A 15,225-nucleotide genomic window follows, 5' to 3' on the forward strand; every position below is an offset into this window, starting at 1 on the left:
GATTTCTGCTGTGCTGCAGACTCAAAAGCCCGATTCAGGCCTGCAGCTCCAGCTATGAAGGTTCTTATGTCTTGATGGTGCTCACATTTAAGCACGTGCTTAGCGGGAGCGCACGTTCCTGTTAAGGCTGTATTAAGTGCCAGACTGAGCAGGAACATGTACCTAAAGGCTTTGCCAGACTATTGCCTTAGCTTTTGCAATAGCCGCAGCAAGCGTCGATGTCCCCTGGGTACATGGCTGCTGGCTTGAGCCCATTTCTCAGCCATACCCACCAAAAGGGACGACCCACCCACAGACACGGGCAGAATTCCCTCTGCAAGCGGTGGTGCCAGCCAGGTTGCAGGTTCCTCGTCGCTGCTTCCCCCTGCCCGAGAAGCTGTCCCGTAGCACCCGCTGGCAAACCTGCGCAGGCAAGTGCTGTTCAGCCAAAAATGAGTCAAGAGGCTTAAAGAAAGGAAAAGCAGGTCTCTGCTAAACCAGGAGGGCGTGATGGGCCAGGAAGGGCTCCCCTGGGGAGCTCAGCAAACTGGCGCTTTGGGGCATCACTGTCCCCAGGAAAGCAGGCACAGTTATTTGTCCTTCAGCTCTGAACCGCGGCTCCCCGCATCCTAACACAGCCCCATCTCCCTGCAGAGACGCTCCAGCTCGCTGAGCAGGATCGCACCTTGTCTGCGGGATACCTGTCTTGGTGTCATCACCCTCGCAGCAGGACAGAATAAAATCTAATCAATGCCACAGGGCAATCTGAGGTATGGCTTTATTTCTGTTACCGAGTGCTCCAGGCAGCCACAGGGGCCTCATTTCACCAAGCACAGACTTAATTTCTTCAGCATGTTGTAAATATTGGCCATTTAAACCACACCGCTATCAGCCATCTTCTACTGCTGATGCGCTGCATATCAAACTTGGGTTTATAACTTCCTGCTCGTGAGTAAAGCCACCTTAGGATAAAATGGGCAATTTATGTTCCGTAGAGAGAAAACTGCCCCTTGGTTTGGTCATTCTGCAGGTTTCAAAGTATCAATAACTTTTACAGCCAAATGGAAATATCCACGGGAATAGAGGAATGTGCCACAAGCCAGTTCTTCAGCGAGTATCCTCACCCTCAGCAGAAGGTCCCTGATGGGGGGCTACATTAATCCACACGGTCTAGCATCCACTGTGCTCGTCCGGGGAAAATACCACCTCTGGGTTGAAAAGATTTAATAAATAGTGCCAAAGTTGTACAGGACACCTCTAGACTGAATGACTTCAGTCCCCAAGTTGTGCTGTTCTGCTCAGCAGCTGGCAACTGTTTGTTTCAACTAGAAGTGTTGAACTGGAGATAATTTTAGGACCACTTTCCTCTTCTATGGTGCAAATAACACTCAGAAGAATTTCAAATCAACGCCTAATTTTCTTCCCAGTGATATGCTGCTCACGCTCCGTCTTTCATTTGTGGCTCCAGCCAAACAGATGAGTTGATTAGAAATCTGGTGGCACTCTCACCTGGAGGTTTTCCTGTGTTAGAAGAATGCCACAGCACCTGCAGCACTGGCATGGAAGGAGATGATCTGCTTCCTTCCTTAACATTTCGTCAGGGGGAATTTTTGCAAAGGTTCAGCCAAATATTGTGATTAAGTTTTTAACACAGTCAAGACTTTGAGCAATCTGCCTTTGCGCTACCCCATTAGCCAACTCTCTTTTGCTATTCTTTTTTTTGATTTAAGAGCTTATTTGCTTATTTTTGTACCTAAATTATTAAAGATGGCATTTGACAGTTCTGGACAGCGTAAATGGGAGCAACTAACTCCTGCTCCCTCTGCTGGCAATGCCTCCCAGCAAACGTGTAGGTCCTACTTTAAAAACACACAGGAACCCTATTCCTAGTGAGAAGCCAAACCCACGGCCCCTCAGAGCCCCGGCACCCACCCAGGTCTCCAGCACTGCAAACTGGGCACTACCCCAACACCGGAGCAGGGCAGGAGGCACTGGGAGAGGAACTGCACCCGGTTTGCACCGTCAGCAACAACCACCAGCAGCGAAGACGGGCAAGAAACGGAGCTGCTCCACCACCACCACGGCAGCAGTGAGTCTGTCCGACCACGGACATGAAGCCTCGGTCCTGCAACCACTTCAGCAACGTTATCTTTGCACACACAAGAAGGCTCGGGAAGCTCAAAGCCATGCACGTGAAGGTCTGCAGGATGCAGCGCAGATCCTGGGGCTTCCAGGGAAGCTCTTTCAAGTTCAAAGGGATTTTAGCCAGAGGTCAGAGAGCATGAACTTCCAGCTCTCCTTCCAGACACCTGCTAAGAGTGTACACTTGTTTGTATGTCATACAATAAAGCAAGCAGTATGTAAGGAACAAAAGCCTTTCCCCAGTTTTTATCATGCAAATTTATTTCAATTTGAAAAACATGTTGAAGAAATGCATTATGGCTCAGTACTGTGGCAGAAAACAGCAAGTCTTGTCCTTTTTCTCCGAATAAAGTGTCCCTGTCACAACCAGACAGATTTTTTTTCTATCCACATATGTCCACGTGGATCAAACCCCGTCAGGTTGCAACTCTCCACCCATCCTTCTAAATCAGGAGCTGTAAATACAAAACTCCCTTTATGAGCCTATCAAAGCCGCTACAGAACTCCCTGTGCGAGGTTCAAGACGGCAGTTTCAGTTATATACAGCCACGCTTGCAAACACGATACTGCTTTCTAAGTTGCAAGAGCAGATAAGCAGAAATGGGAAAAAAGAAACCAAGAGAAAGCAGGGCAGTATAAATCATTTACATAGATCTATAACGTCCATCCTACTTAGCAACCAGGACAAAATACATCCTCAACCTTGTAAATTCTTACGTGTGTGCTCAACCCCAAGCACATTCAGTCCCACTGACTCCCGCAAAAGGATTCATATGCTCCAAGTTTAGCACGTGCACATGTAATTTCGAGATCAGAGGATGAAAAAAATCCTATTTAGCTTCTCTTTTAAGGGGAAAGAAAAAAATTCTTCAGACCCCACTTGTCCAAATGAGGGCCCTGCTTGGCTACAGCTGCTCTGAATCGGCTCTGATTCAATCTCCCAGATTGCTCCTTGTGTTTCAGCTGTGGCAATGCCTTTTTAAAGCAAGCTCCTGGAAAAAGAGCTTCCCCTTTGCAGGAGGTGCTGGCTGGGGAGATGTGTGCACAGGATGGGCCCTAAATGAGTGTGCTACAAGGTAAAATAAATGCTTGTTGATGCTGGAAGAGCTGGCATTGTTCTGAGGTCCGTGCAGGAAGAGCGAGAGGAGGAATGCTCTCCTATTGCAGGAAGCTGTTCCAGCCTCTTATCAGACATAAAGCTTCTGATTTCTTGCGGGGGAAGTACCAAATGTTTTTGAGGGGAAGAAAGGGAGAAAAAAAAAAAAAAAAATCACATGCTTAGCTATAAAGGAAGCTGCCTAATGACATGAATGAAACTGAAGTCATGCTATGAGGAAGCTTGCTGTGCTGCCTAGCTCAGGTGGCTACGAGCAAGGGCACGTTCCCACACTGTCACCCTGCAAAGGCCCCGAGGGGTGCAAGCCCAGAGGTCCTTTTCTCTGCCAGAAAGGTGCCTCCTGCACATTCAGGCTTTCTGGTCTCCAGACAGCAACTTACTACTAATCATCTCAGAATGCAGTGCCTGTGTCACCCTCCCCAGCTGCCAGGGACTATTTTGGGCTCTCCCTCCAGTTCAGATGCTGCTCTTGTCGGGGGGCTGTTTTGCCATGTCCTTTCAGGCAGCGCACTGCACCGATCTCATCTTTTAGTTAATTTGTAAAACTGATTCCTTGGCAGGAGTTCAAGTTCTCCGTAGAGATGTTCCAAGTTTTATTAGCAATGAGCAAAATACTGGTGTCCTTGGGAAAGGTAAGGAAGTCAGACTCTATGTTAATTGCCTTTATTTTTTTCTAGATGGTATCTCCCAAAGGACAACTCTATGCCACATAGAATGGCTCTCTGGTTACATAAGTACCTGTATATATAATGGCTGTCATGGCTTACTGCCTAGATATCTGAGTAAACTTCAGTTTTTAAGTATGTTCACCATTTTATCAGACTTTGTGCTTTGAGCCAAGCACTTTGTCTCCAGCCTGGTTTCCCCTAGTAGGTTATTAGGGGATTATAGTTTCTATCTCATCCAGTTAAAAGGCAGAAAACACTTTGGAACAGGTTGAAAAACAACAGTATCTAGAGCATTGCCTTTTTTCACCTTTAATAGGCTATTCTGTCAACCTTCTGCTTGTTAAATGAGAGAAAAATCTGTGGGCATGCAGTGAAGGTCAATCTTGTGGTTTTTGAAAGCATTTAATTAGTACGGTTAAGTAGTGAGATCTGCTTGGGAGTGAGCTTCTGCATTAATCATCAGCATCTTTCTAATCGGAGAAGCAAACCCGCAAGGGGGGACTGCAGGTTAAGCCTACATCTCCACCTCCCAAACTTCAGCAGTGGTCAAGTTTAAGATGAGAACTGTTGCAGCTTCCCTGTCCTGCTGCTGGCTCCCAAACCTGCAGGGCGGTTGGAAGTCAAGGTCAGCTCCCTGTCTGCACCTCATTAACAGCACAGAGCCCTGGACCCCTTCTGCAGGGGCTGGGGGCGGGGGTCCATTGCACCTCCAGGGACCCATCAGGGCTGCCAAAAGCCCTGTGCTGTGGCTTGTACTTCTGCTGAGACATTTTTGCCAAGTGCTGAGGCTCCGTGCTTAAATCTGCTTAAGATGTAGCTTTGCCCAAAGGGGTTTTGGCATTTTGATGATACTGTGTAAAGTCCCTGTCTTTTTTTTCCTTCATCTAACTGGGAGAAGGGAGACAGCTGTTCTCGGCTCCTACAGGTGTTTCACTCCTGGAAAGAAACTACAATAAATGTCACGTATCTGTGCTTTAATCCCCGGGCAGTAGCATGCATAAATGCTATGATCACAGGCTGACACTTCCTTTTTAAAAGGCCACAGCATCAGCTGTTTGAAGGAAGAAATCCGTTCCAGTCCTTACAAAGCCAAACTTGGTTTTATTTCTTCATACTTTTGAAGCCTTGGAGACCCTAATTGTAGGCAATTAGAGCAGCCCTAGGGAAAGAGGAGAAAAAAAAAAAAAAAGGCTGTGCTGAAATCAAAGCTGGAAAGCGTGTCTCTAAATGGGTGCCAGTTGCCAGCTCTGGAGAAGTGCCCCAGGATGAGGAGCCGGTGCCCAGGGCAGTGCCAAGCACCGCACGAACCCTCCACGCAGAGCTGGTGCCAGAAGCACCTTCTCCTCTCATGTGCCCTGGCTCAAGTGACCGTTTCACCTCCTACACCCAGGTACTTGTGTGAGTGTGCAAGTCCAGCGGGCTCTTACTGGGGCTCCTGTGTATAAGAGATGCTGCGAGTTGATGGGAGCAGATATAACAGAGCAAGACCAGGGAAAGAAAGTCAATAATCAATGTTGAGTTGGACTTTAAAACGTTCTCTCTCCCTTCCTTTTTGATGATGGTACTCTGGGAAGATTTGTCTTTGCTAGATGGGGACTTCCATTACTTTAGAGCTGTTAGAACAACAAAAGACCTCACTGAGTCATTTTCTATATCTGACCTTGAACTACTGGAGGAGCAATAAACATTCTTAAGAGGAATGATAACAGAGTGAAGCTGTAACTTTTACAGTGTAACTTGTTGCTTGAGTGTCAAGCCCTGCTGAGAGCACACAAAGGAGGAACTTCAGGATCAGACCCCACTGCAGGATGAAAATAAGCACAAAAGCATGTTGCCTGGGACAATGCCACAGAAGAACTGCCAGATGATGCTCTGAGGCCATTTGGTATTTTTATTTAGAAAAGAGATTCTCCTTCAAAAGCAGCTACCAAGTCTGGGCTGATTCAGCCTTCATTAAAGGCCTCTTATTGCAGACGCAGTAATGTTGACTCCTGTACTTATTTTCTATTGCTGCCTTATCTTTGGCATCTCATCTGCAACTTCTCCTGTTGTGTGTTTTTTTTGTTTGGTTGGTTGGTTTTTTTCCCCCCATTGGTTTCATCTGAGTGCAGTAAAAGTGGCTGGTGCTTGGGCTTCAGTTCTACTGATTTTTTTGATCTGCTTGGGTGCAGGCTAGGAAAATCTAGCCTTGATTATAAAATTGCAAGCTAAGTAGGCTAACAAAACAGCAGTAGCAAGAAACTGGATCAGCTTTGCTCAGAGAAGTTTTCAGTCTCAAATGGGGAAAAAAAATGCTTTCTCTCTGCAATCTTTCTTACAAATATGAAACCCTCGGCTGCAGAGGCTGCTCCCTCTGGCTGTTTGCACAATGTTGTTTGGGCTTCACTGCACTCAGCTCTTTTGCAGCAGCCTAACAAGCTATGGCCATTCCTCCTACAGCAACTTGGGGGGGGGGGGAATAGCCTGAATAGCTCTATCCCAAAGCGCTTTCCAGATGCTCTTACCACACAATTTCAGGTCCCTACTTGACTACGGGATATGCAAATCCAGAGTGATGTTCAGCTGCAGCTTTGCCAGCACCAGCAGACCAAGATGCACAAGTGGCTTCTTGGAGCCTCCATAAAGGATGTTCAACATCTGTTTGTAACATTTCTGAAGTAAAGATGACTCACAAGTGCTTTAGCACCCTAGAGAGTTTCATGACGGTATGCTCCCTCTGAAACATCAGCTGGGTGCTTGGAATTTCTATCTGAAAGGGAAGGATAGCTTTAATTTTGGCTTTGAGGCAAAAGAAAGCCCTACAAGCAAGAGTCTCAGGCTTCCCTTCTCCAAATTGCTTTTTACTGAGCCAGGATTACTGAGACGCTTTTCCATTCACACTTGTCAACACGTAGAATATTGTGGATTTGGAAGACAAAAGCAAAAAAAAAAAAAAAAAAAAAAACACTTTTTGCACAATGAGTACATATGGAAATTGCACTGAATGGCCTTTACCACTTTGCCACCACAGATCGTAACATCCAAGGTGGCACAGCTCCAGGGTCTGAGATCTGCTTTCTTGCTAACACTGCTCTAGCTGATGGTGCTAATCTCTCAAACTATTCTCAGACAGACCCTAAGGAAGGGAGCTAAGTAACTCTACAGGTAATGAAACTTTTCTTCTTTATAATTATAGCTCTATCCATGTCTAAAATTAAAAGAACAGTCCTGCAATTTATCCAGCTCCCGGAGCCTGACTCAACACTTCATATAATGATGCTGCTGGTGGCCATGCTGGCACCTAGCACAATGCACCGACTGTCCCCCAAAACGTGAGTGACCGCAGTAAAGGGCACCTGTGTGCTCTGGTTTTTACCCCTTTCCTTTATTCAGAATTCCTTGTGCTCACCCACTGCCACGGGGAAGCTGTGACCTTCCCTGCGAGCGCTGCCACCGGGGGTTTAGCTCCCGGTGAGGTGCAGAGCTTTGCCTTGGGAGCAGGAGGAGAGCCGTGGGCAGGCTGAGCGTTAGAAATGCAAGTTCATGGGGTGAAGGCAGGGAACCCCATGGGAAAGGGCTGGGAATCATGACCAAGGCCAGTGGTCAGGGTAGCAGACACTGCAGCCCTCCAAGTGCATTGACAGAAAAAGGCTGCAAGTGTGTTCCTGTTCCTGTGCTGTCAAAGCCCTGTGCTATTTTTCTTTTTCCAACTTAAAAAAGGGATTGGAGCTTGCTTCAGATGTGTTGTTTTTAAATCCTTTTCTGAGAGGCTTCTACAGGTGGTGTTATGGCTCTTTTCAGCAAGAGAAAATGGACAAGTGACATCAAATGCAGGATTGCTTGGGGGAAAAAAAACAACTTTAGTCATCTTGTATATTTGCAACCACAGTACACAGAATTTGCAAATCTGCCATGTGACTTTGAAGGTAATTGTGTTCCACTAATGCCAATGCTCTTGGAGGAATTAAGTGTCTCATCTCTCTAAATTACTCCTGTGGTTTTAATTGAGTAACATTTGCTTCACCTTAGCAGCCTGTGTGTGTGTCATGGGAGGGAATTCACCCCAAAGTAAGCTCCATTTTTTTTTTTTTGGTGACTAAAGTAACAAATGAGCAGCATTTAGGGTTGAAGTGAGAAACCTGAACTTTTTTCAGCTGGGAGGAGGAAACAGCTCTTTGCTCATTTTCCCCTGAAACTCATCGCTTTTATTGCTATAATTATTTCTATAGGTAGAGCTTTTTAAATCCTCGTGTCTACCTGCCTCTGCCGAGCAGCCTGCTTAGCACCGGGGAGCTGCTGCCCTGGCTAGCCCCTTGCTGGCTGTTGTGCCATGTTGGGACATGGGGACAGGGCACCCTGCAAATTTTTGCAGCGCCAGTGTTGCTGCCTGGGCCGGGGAGGCAAGAGCTCTTGCCCTGCCCAGCCCAGCAGCTCGGCCAGCAAACGAGAGAGCAGGACACAAAATGCAGCAACTGGAGAGTCCTGACTGGGTATACTGGTTCCCTCTTGCTCAGCTGTGTAGAGCAGTGCTTTGGCTCGTGTCAAATCATAACTTCTACCCCAATACCTTCTACCCCAGCTAGTTTGTTTTCTTCTTTTCCCATGGAAAAAATACATTCTTCCAGAATTGCATTGCATGAAACTTTTAAACTGCTTTTTAAACATTTGCCCCCCTCTTAACCCAAAGCAAGTACACAGGCACCTCCATCACAAAAGTGGCATTGCAGAGCAGGCAGCACATGCAACAGGGTGAAATAGTAATTCAACACGGTAACCTTAAAAAAGAAAAAAAAAAAAAAAAAAAGAAAAATTAAAAATCAGCAACTCGAACTGCAATTGGCTGTGTTTGGTGCTAGGCTCGGCTTTACTAGGCTCGCACCTCACTGACTGTGCCACAGCTTTGCTCGCTGTGCTCTCGCAAAGCCCGTCCTTGCCAAGGGCCTGTGTCATGGGAGTGTGTAAATGGCAAGAAACTGAGGTGGTGCTGACAAGGCAAACTGCACATTGCACAACCAGTGGGAGCTTCATGCTGTTTACGGGTTAATTTTATACTAGCAAAACCTGCCATCTACCTAGGATTTTTTAAAAAAAAAAAAAAAAAAAGCTATGATTGAGGCTTTACATCTGTTCCACTGAGAGTTCTAGCTGGAAAAAAAAAATGAGCATTTTGCATAAAATGAGGTCTTTTGAATAGGTGCAGGACCTTTGGTCAAAGTCCATAGGGTACATGTTCAACCAGCATCACGTGGGACATGCTTCTCATAATCTCAGTATCCCTTTTCAACTAGAGCACATAAAATTGTCTTTGAAACAACAAAGCCTAAGAATTAGGAATGAGATCAATGGGCAGCAATATTTAGTTAAATGTAGCTCATTTCAATGCACTATTTATGAATTAGTGCTCTAATGGGAACTGCTCCCCCTTCCCTTTTCTTATTTCAATGGTGAAATTTGCATATTTGCAGGTTGCTTCTCTGATGTGGGCTTCGTGAGTGAATAATTCTCCCATTACAATGAATTTGGAAGACTCCTGAATATATCTGCTGTCACGAGAGTTCAGATTTATAGCCTCAAACTGTGTTTAGCTTGTAATTAATACGGACTTCCGCATTTTTTTTCTCTTCCAGAATAATATCCTATTAGTCATGACAGCCAAATGTGCCGTATTTGGGCAACGATTCAACAACTTCTGTGCTACCACCAACATCGAGCCCCACTTGTCCAGAGCTGACTCCTCTCGGAAGGTGAGACTGGGACTGCGGGAACCCGCTGTGCTTGGGGAAATGTTACTTGCTGTGGATTGCGCCGTCCAAATTAAAACACCATTCTGCAACTTAAAGGAGGGAATGAAGGTAGAAATGGGCATGGGGTGAAATGCAGGAGTTTGCACCCGGTAGGAGCTTTCTGACTCGATCTGTATTTTGTTGGCCGCAAAGTTTTCGGGGGTCTGTAGGGGCCCGGGTAAGGTGGCTGAGCACCGCGAGCGCGGCGCTGGAGGCGTCTGCTGGTTTCTGCGGTGGGAAGGGCCAGAATGAAGCTGTTGCTTCAGAACTCCTGGGAGAGTTTGATCTTCTACAGCCCATGCTGTGGTTCCGCAGAAAGCAGGTCACCTCCGCTTCTCCGCGTGGCACAGGCAGGCTCCGAGGAGCGGTTCTGCCCTCTGAACCAGGTGAGATTCCTTGCAGCAAATAAGTCTTATCTGAGAATAACCCTCCTGATTACACGTTGCCCTGACAAGCACCATTAGAAAAATTAATCTCTGGCAAATTCCAACTTTGGAAATGATTCAAAGTAGGGAGAGGGCTCCGCGGCTCAGCAGCTGGCTGGAGCTCTGTGCAGTATTTTAGAAAGCTGACGAGGAACCTCCTGTGCAACACATGAAAGCTGATCCTGAAACGCAGATTATGCCTCCCTTAATTCATCCTGAAGAGCAATACCTCTGGTGCAAACCCCGGAGCTGAAACCCCTTCCTGAGCAAAACCTCAGCCCGAACAGCTGAACTTGGAAAAGTTATCCGTGTAAAGAATTCAAACTTAAGACACTCGTATTGCAGAGCACGAGATGGACAGAAAACGGATTCAAGAATGATGCCGTTCATTGAGATCACGTTTTGTGGGTTGGCTACTTGTATTTTCCCATTTTCCTGGTACTGAGGAGGACACACAAGGCCGGTGGGATGCAGGGCCACAGGCACGGGTCCCCACTCCTCACTGGCTCCCCGCCGTTGGGCTCTTGCACCTCAAGGTTTTTTGGGGCCCCCGGGAAGCGGCTGCTCCCCTGCCCAGCCCCTCCGTGGGTCTCGCAGGGACCCTCCGGCGAGCAGCAGCGTGCCGTGGGTATCATTTGGTTCCATTTCGCATTATCAAACTTCCTTGGCTCTTTCTATTGGAAACTTTTACAATTCTCTGCTTGGCTGGAAAAGATGACTGCAGCAAACCCAAATTAGGAATAAATTATACAACAACTTTACATTTTTCTTACAAAGGAAAACTGTGTGGCAAGAGCTGTGAAAGCACCTCCTTCCTATGTCCTCCCAGCAAGGCTTATAGTGGAAGGCCACTGACTTCACAGATGTCTTTGTAAAAAAAAAAAACAAAAAAAAACAAAAAAACAAAACAACAACAACAACAAAAAACAAACAACAACAAAAAGCCCCAGTCCCAGTTTGGAAACTGCTCTCCCACCGGGCCATGCACTGTCTCTCACCCCCCCCCACTCCCTAATATGTGTGAGGGCTGCAAAATGCACCAAGAGGCAAGCTGCACTATCAAATCCAAACATTTTAAAAAGAAGCTCCAAAAGCTGCATCTGCGTGACCGGTCGCTGACATATGTGCATCTATTTTCACAATGAAGGGCCGGAGCAACTCCTTAAACATCTCAGCCTGGTCTTGCATTGACTATTGCATTCCCACAGCATTTTTGCAATATTGAATTCTCCAGCTCCTTTCCCCCTGTCCTCTTGCAGGACACGAGGCAGAGCCACTCGGGAATAATCACCAAGTTAAAAAGCAAAGATCAAGCCTTCCCCACCACGCTGGCAAAAAAAAAAAAAAAAAAAAAAAAAAAAAAAGTCAAAATCACTGTTGTCCCCTGCCCAAATATGCTCCTCCTGCTCCATCCGAAGTGCCGAGCCCCTGCAACTAAATGCTAAATAAAGCAGCTCTTCTGCATGCTCTTCGCGATCTGGTGTTACAAACCACACTGCTGCCTCTGACCAAAAGTTACCAAATATTAAGGGGGGGGGAAGAGAGAAATCGGTGGAAAATTATCTCAGTCCTGGCACAGGAACAATACTTTCCCATGGAAACATAGGTATATATTTAATTCCTGGTAACTCCACTCAAGTTTCACCTTTCATCTCCTCCCCGGACTTCTTTAAAAGTTTCATTTCATTTTGCACTTGAAATTAGCTGCAATTCGCATGCATTGTGCCCATTTTGCATGCATATATACAGTAGCGAATGCATCTGCTCTTCAACACCCTTTATCTGTCCTGACTGTGCAAAAGGCAAAAAGGGCTCAGTAATCCCCGCAGAAGAATTCAAATAACGTCAATGCACAGCTGAACTGCAAGCCCTGCCTTACAGGAACTGTGTGTGTGAGTGTGTGTGTGTCTGCAAAAAGGCACATACTAAACAGGAAATGCAACTGAGAGCCATTGAAAGCCTCAAACTTCAAAATGCAATTGCATCCCGAAAAATGCATGCATGCACTTAAAAATGCATGCACGACTTTTTGCATATTTGCAACGAACAGAAGCAGGAGCCTTACCTCTCGACTGAGACATTTTCCCCTTTGCTTTGATGGGGGAGGGGAGCACAAAAGACTTTGCCTTGCCTCTCTTCTGGAGCTAGTTTTGCAACAAAGATGCAAACTGCAAGCGCTCAATCTTCATGCAACTGGAGTTTTCCTGACTTGCTGCAGCAGCTCTCCTTGCAGCGGGGGGGGCCGTGCAATTGCACACTTTGCAGGGCAGCTTGCAGAGCGGGGGGTTTCCTCCCCCCCTGCTTGCAATGGTAGGGAAGGCTCTGCTGCACCTACATGATGGGCCAGGGCTGGCAGCTAAAAGCTCCAAACTTGGAGCTGGGGGCGCAGTGCGCAGGCGCGGTGCCGACGGCCGCCGCGCGGCCCCCTGGGAGTTGTAGTCCCGCCGCTTCCTGCAGGGGGCGGTGCGGGGCTGCGCGCCCGCGGAGGCTGCGCGGGGGGGGGGGGGGGGGGGCGGAAAGAGCGCGGGGGCGGCTTCTGCCGGCGAGGTGCGCGCCTGCGGTTTTGGGGCGATGCGCGGAGGTGCTGCGCAAACAGCGCGGCGGCTCGCTTTTTTTTTTTTTTTTTTTTTTTTTTCCCCCCCCCCCTAAACTGCTGTGGGAGTTGTCCCTGCCTGCGCCGCCGCCCGCCTGCTGCGCTGTGCCGCGGTGCCGCCGGCGCGGAGCGGGGGGGGCGGTTGCTGGGTGTCCTCCTGTTACTGGGTGCGGGTGGAATCCCAGAATCACAGGATGGTTTGGGCTGGAAGGGACCTTAAAGCCCCCCCAGTCCCAACCCCCCTGCCCCGGGCAGGGCCCCCTTCCCCCAGCCCAGGGGGCTCCCAGCCCCGTCCAACCTGGCCTGGAACCCTTCCAGGGAGGGGGCAGCCACAGCTGCTCTGGGCACCCTGGGCCAGCGCCTCACCCCCCCACAGAGAAGGATTTCTTCCTGATATCTAATATAAATCTCCCCTCTTTCAGCTTAAAATCATCACCCCTTGTCCTATCCCTTTACGCCCCGATCCAGAGTCCCTCCCCTCCTCTCCTGCCCCCCCTTTAAGCCCTGGGAGGCCGCTCGAAGGTCCCCCCGGACCCTTCTCTTCTCCAGGCTGACCCCCCCCAACTCTCTCAGCCCGGCCCCCCAGGGGAGCTGCTCCAGCCCCCCCAGCATCCTCACGACACCCACCCCACGCAGGCGCTTCTCCGGTGGGATCCTGGAGGAGAGGCTGCAGGTCTGGGGGTGCGGCTGGAGGGGGGAGCGTTGCCCACGGGGGTCGTGGCGCGGTCACCCCAGCTCTCCCATGGGTGCACGCTGAGCCTCTGCCACCCGTCACCCTGCGCTGGGTGTGGGGAAGGGCCGTCACCTGCGCTGGTGCACCACGGTGGGACTGAGAGAGATTGGGGTGTCGAAAAGGAAAAAAGACATGCTGTTTTGTCTCTGTTGGTTGGAGATTTTAAGGATCGGTTGGAGAGGAACCTCTTGCCTTTGTGCTCATACGATGCCGGGAGCGTTACACGTTCTGTGTAGCACGGTGGTGCCCTGGCTTAACCATGGCTCTTAGTCACCTTATATAACATTAGCAATTTCTTAATCTTTTTTTTTTTTTTTTTTTTTTTTTTTTTTTACCCTCACAGGCAGATCAGATGAAGTGACTTTCTCCCAAGCCTGAACCAGAGTGTTTTCCAAGGCGGTCAGCTCGGCCCCTAAGGGCTCATGGAGGTTTCCCATGGGAAGAGCCGGTGGAGCCGATGGGGTGACGTCCCCCGGAGACGAGGACACTGTCGGGAACAGAAAGGCAGCTGCACGCTGCGGGGCATAGATGGGTACCCCCTTCTGTGTGTAGGAACCCCACCTTGGGGAAAAGCCCCTAAGGAAAAGAAAATACAGGCCTTCCTAAAGCAGTGCTTTACATTAAACATATGCTTCATTATAGGAACACTGGAAGAATTAAAAAAAAAAAAAAAAAAAAACAAACAAAAAACTAAGTGCTAAGAAATGTGTGCTTTAAAAACATTTACAGCTAAATTAATGCCAAGGATGTTTGTTTGCACCCCAGTGAAATATTGATGAGAAAAGTATAAAATTCAGTGAAAAGGTTGCGCGGAGAGCATGTCCGGGATTGCAAGCAGCGCTGCCACTCCTGGTGTCCCTTTTCCTTGGGCTGGAAAATGTGTCTTGTTGCTGATTTTGATACCTCGTGCTGCTCCTGTCCCCGCTGGCCCCGGGCAGCTGAGCTCGCGCTAGGCTGGCCTTGCTTGAGATTTTGCCATTTTTAGCTGCAAGGGCCAAAGTCTGAAGGAGGCTGTAACCCTCAATTAGGGATCTGTTTGTGTAACTTTCTAATGTTCGGAGGGATTGTTTGGGGTGAGGGAAATATGCTGCTCTACGTGGTCCTTCCTGCCAAGCTTGCAGCGAGAACAAATCCTTATAGCCGCGCAATAAATCCCCCCAAATGAAAGGTTTACGATGGAAATGCTGACAAACCCTTAACTAACATATTACAAATGGCAACGTTAAAATTCAGTAGCTATAAGCTAAATTACCAGCGGTGCAGGCAGCCTTCGAGGATTGCTGTAACAAGCTGGCAGTGGCCCGGAGGCCTTGTCTCAATAAAGACGTGCAGTGAGGCTATGGCTTTTAATTTGCTTTTAATGTTTTTAACAAACTTTTGTTGCTCTAACTAGCGTGCAGGTGCAAAATGAGGGATGTTCCTTTGGTTTTTCATGAAGTTTTTGGATGACAGTTGGAAAACCATCCATCAAGTGAGAACAAAACCTCAGCTGTTTTAGGGCATTTTTTTTCTAATGGAGGATGGAGTCCTTGTTCTCCACAGTTTCTTGAAGCACTGGCCGGGTCCCTTGCTGTGTCCCAGGGGCCACTGGTTGCTCCGGGATGTCCCTGTCACATGCACGAGCTGGGACAGCCCAGCAGAACTTAGGTTGCACTTCTGGCACCCAGCAAACACCACAATGTCAATTTTAATTTATTTTTTCGTATGTTTTCCCTAATCCCCCCTCCCTAAAGGCGTGCAGAGATCTGGGATCCCGCTGCAGCGCTGCCTTCCTCAGAATTAGGGCACCCTCATACAGCGCCCTGC

The 15,225-nt window shown here is 48.2% G+C and overlaps 1 protein-coding gene across 1 annotated transcript in view; it reads right to left on the bottom strand.

Annotated features, from left to right (window-relative positions):
* The window catches only part of MAP2K6 (mitogen-activated protein kinase kinase 6), a 54,342-nt gene extending 41,905 nt beyond the window's left edge, over positions 1–12,437 (bottom strand). Inside the window, exon 1 of the mRNA XM_033002458.2 lies at positions 12,159–12,437. Coding sequence (XP_032858349.1) covers positions 12,159–12,174 — 16 coding nt within the window. The 5' untranslated portion in view covers positions 12,175–12,437. The remainder of the gene's footprint in view (positions 1–12,158) is intronic.
* Positions 12,438–15,225: the final 2,788 nt, after the last annotated feature.

The sequence above is a fragment of the Tyto alba genome, unplaced genomic scaffold (assembly GCF_018691265.1).
Source record: "Tyto alba isolate M040663 unplaced genomic scaffold, T.alba_DEE_v4.0 Super-Scaffold_39, whole genome shotgun sequence".
In the NCBI taxonomy this organism is placed as follows: Eukaryota; Metazoa; Chordata; class Aves; order Strigiformes; family Tytonidae; genus Tyto; species Tyto alba.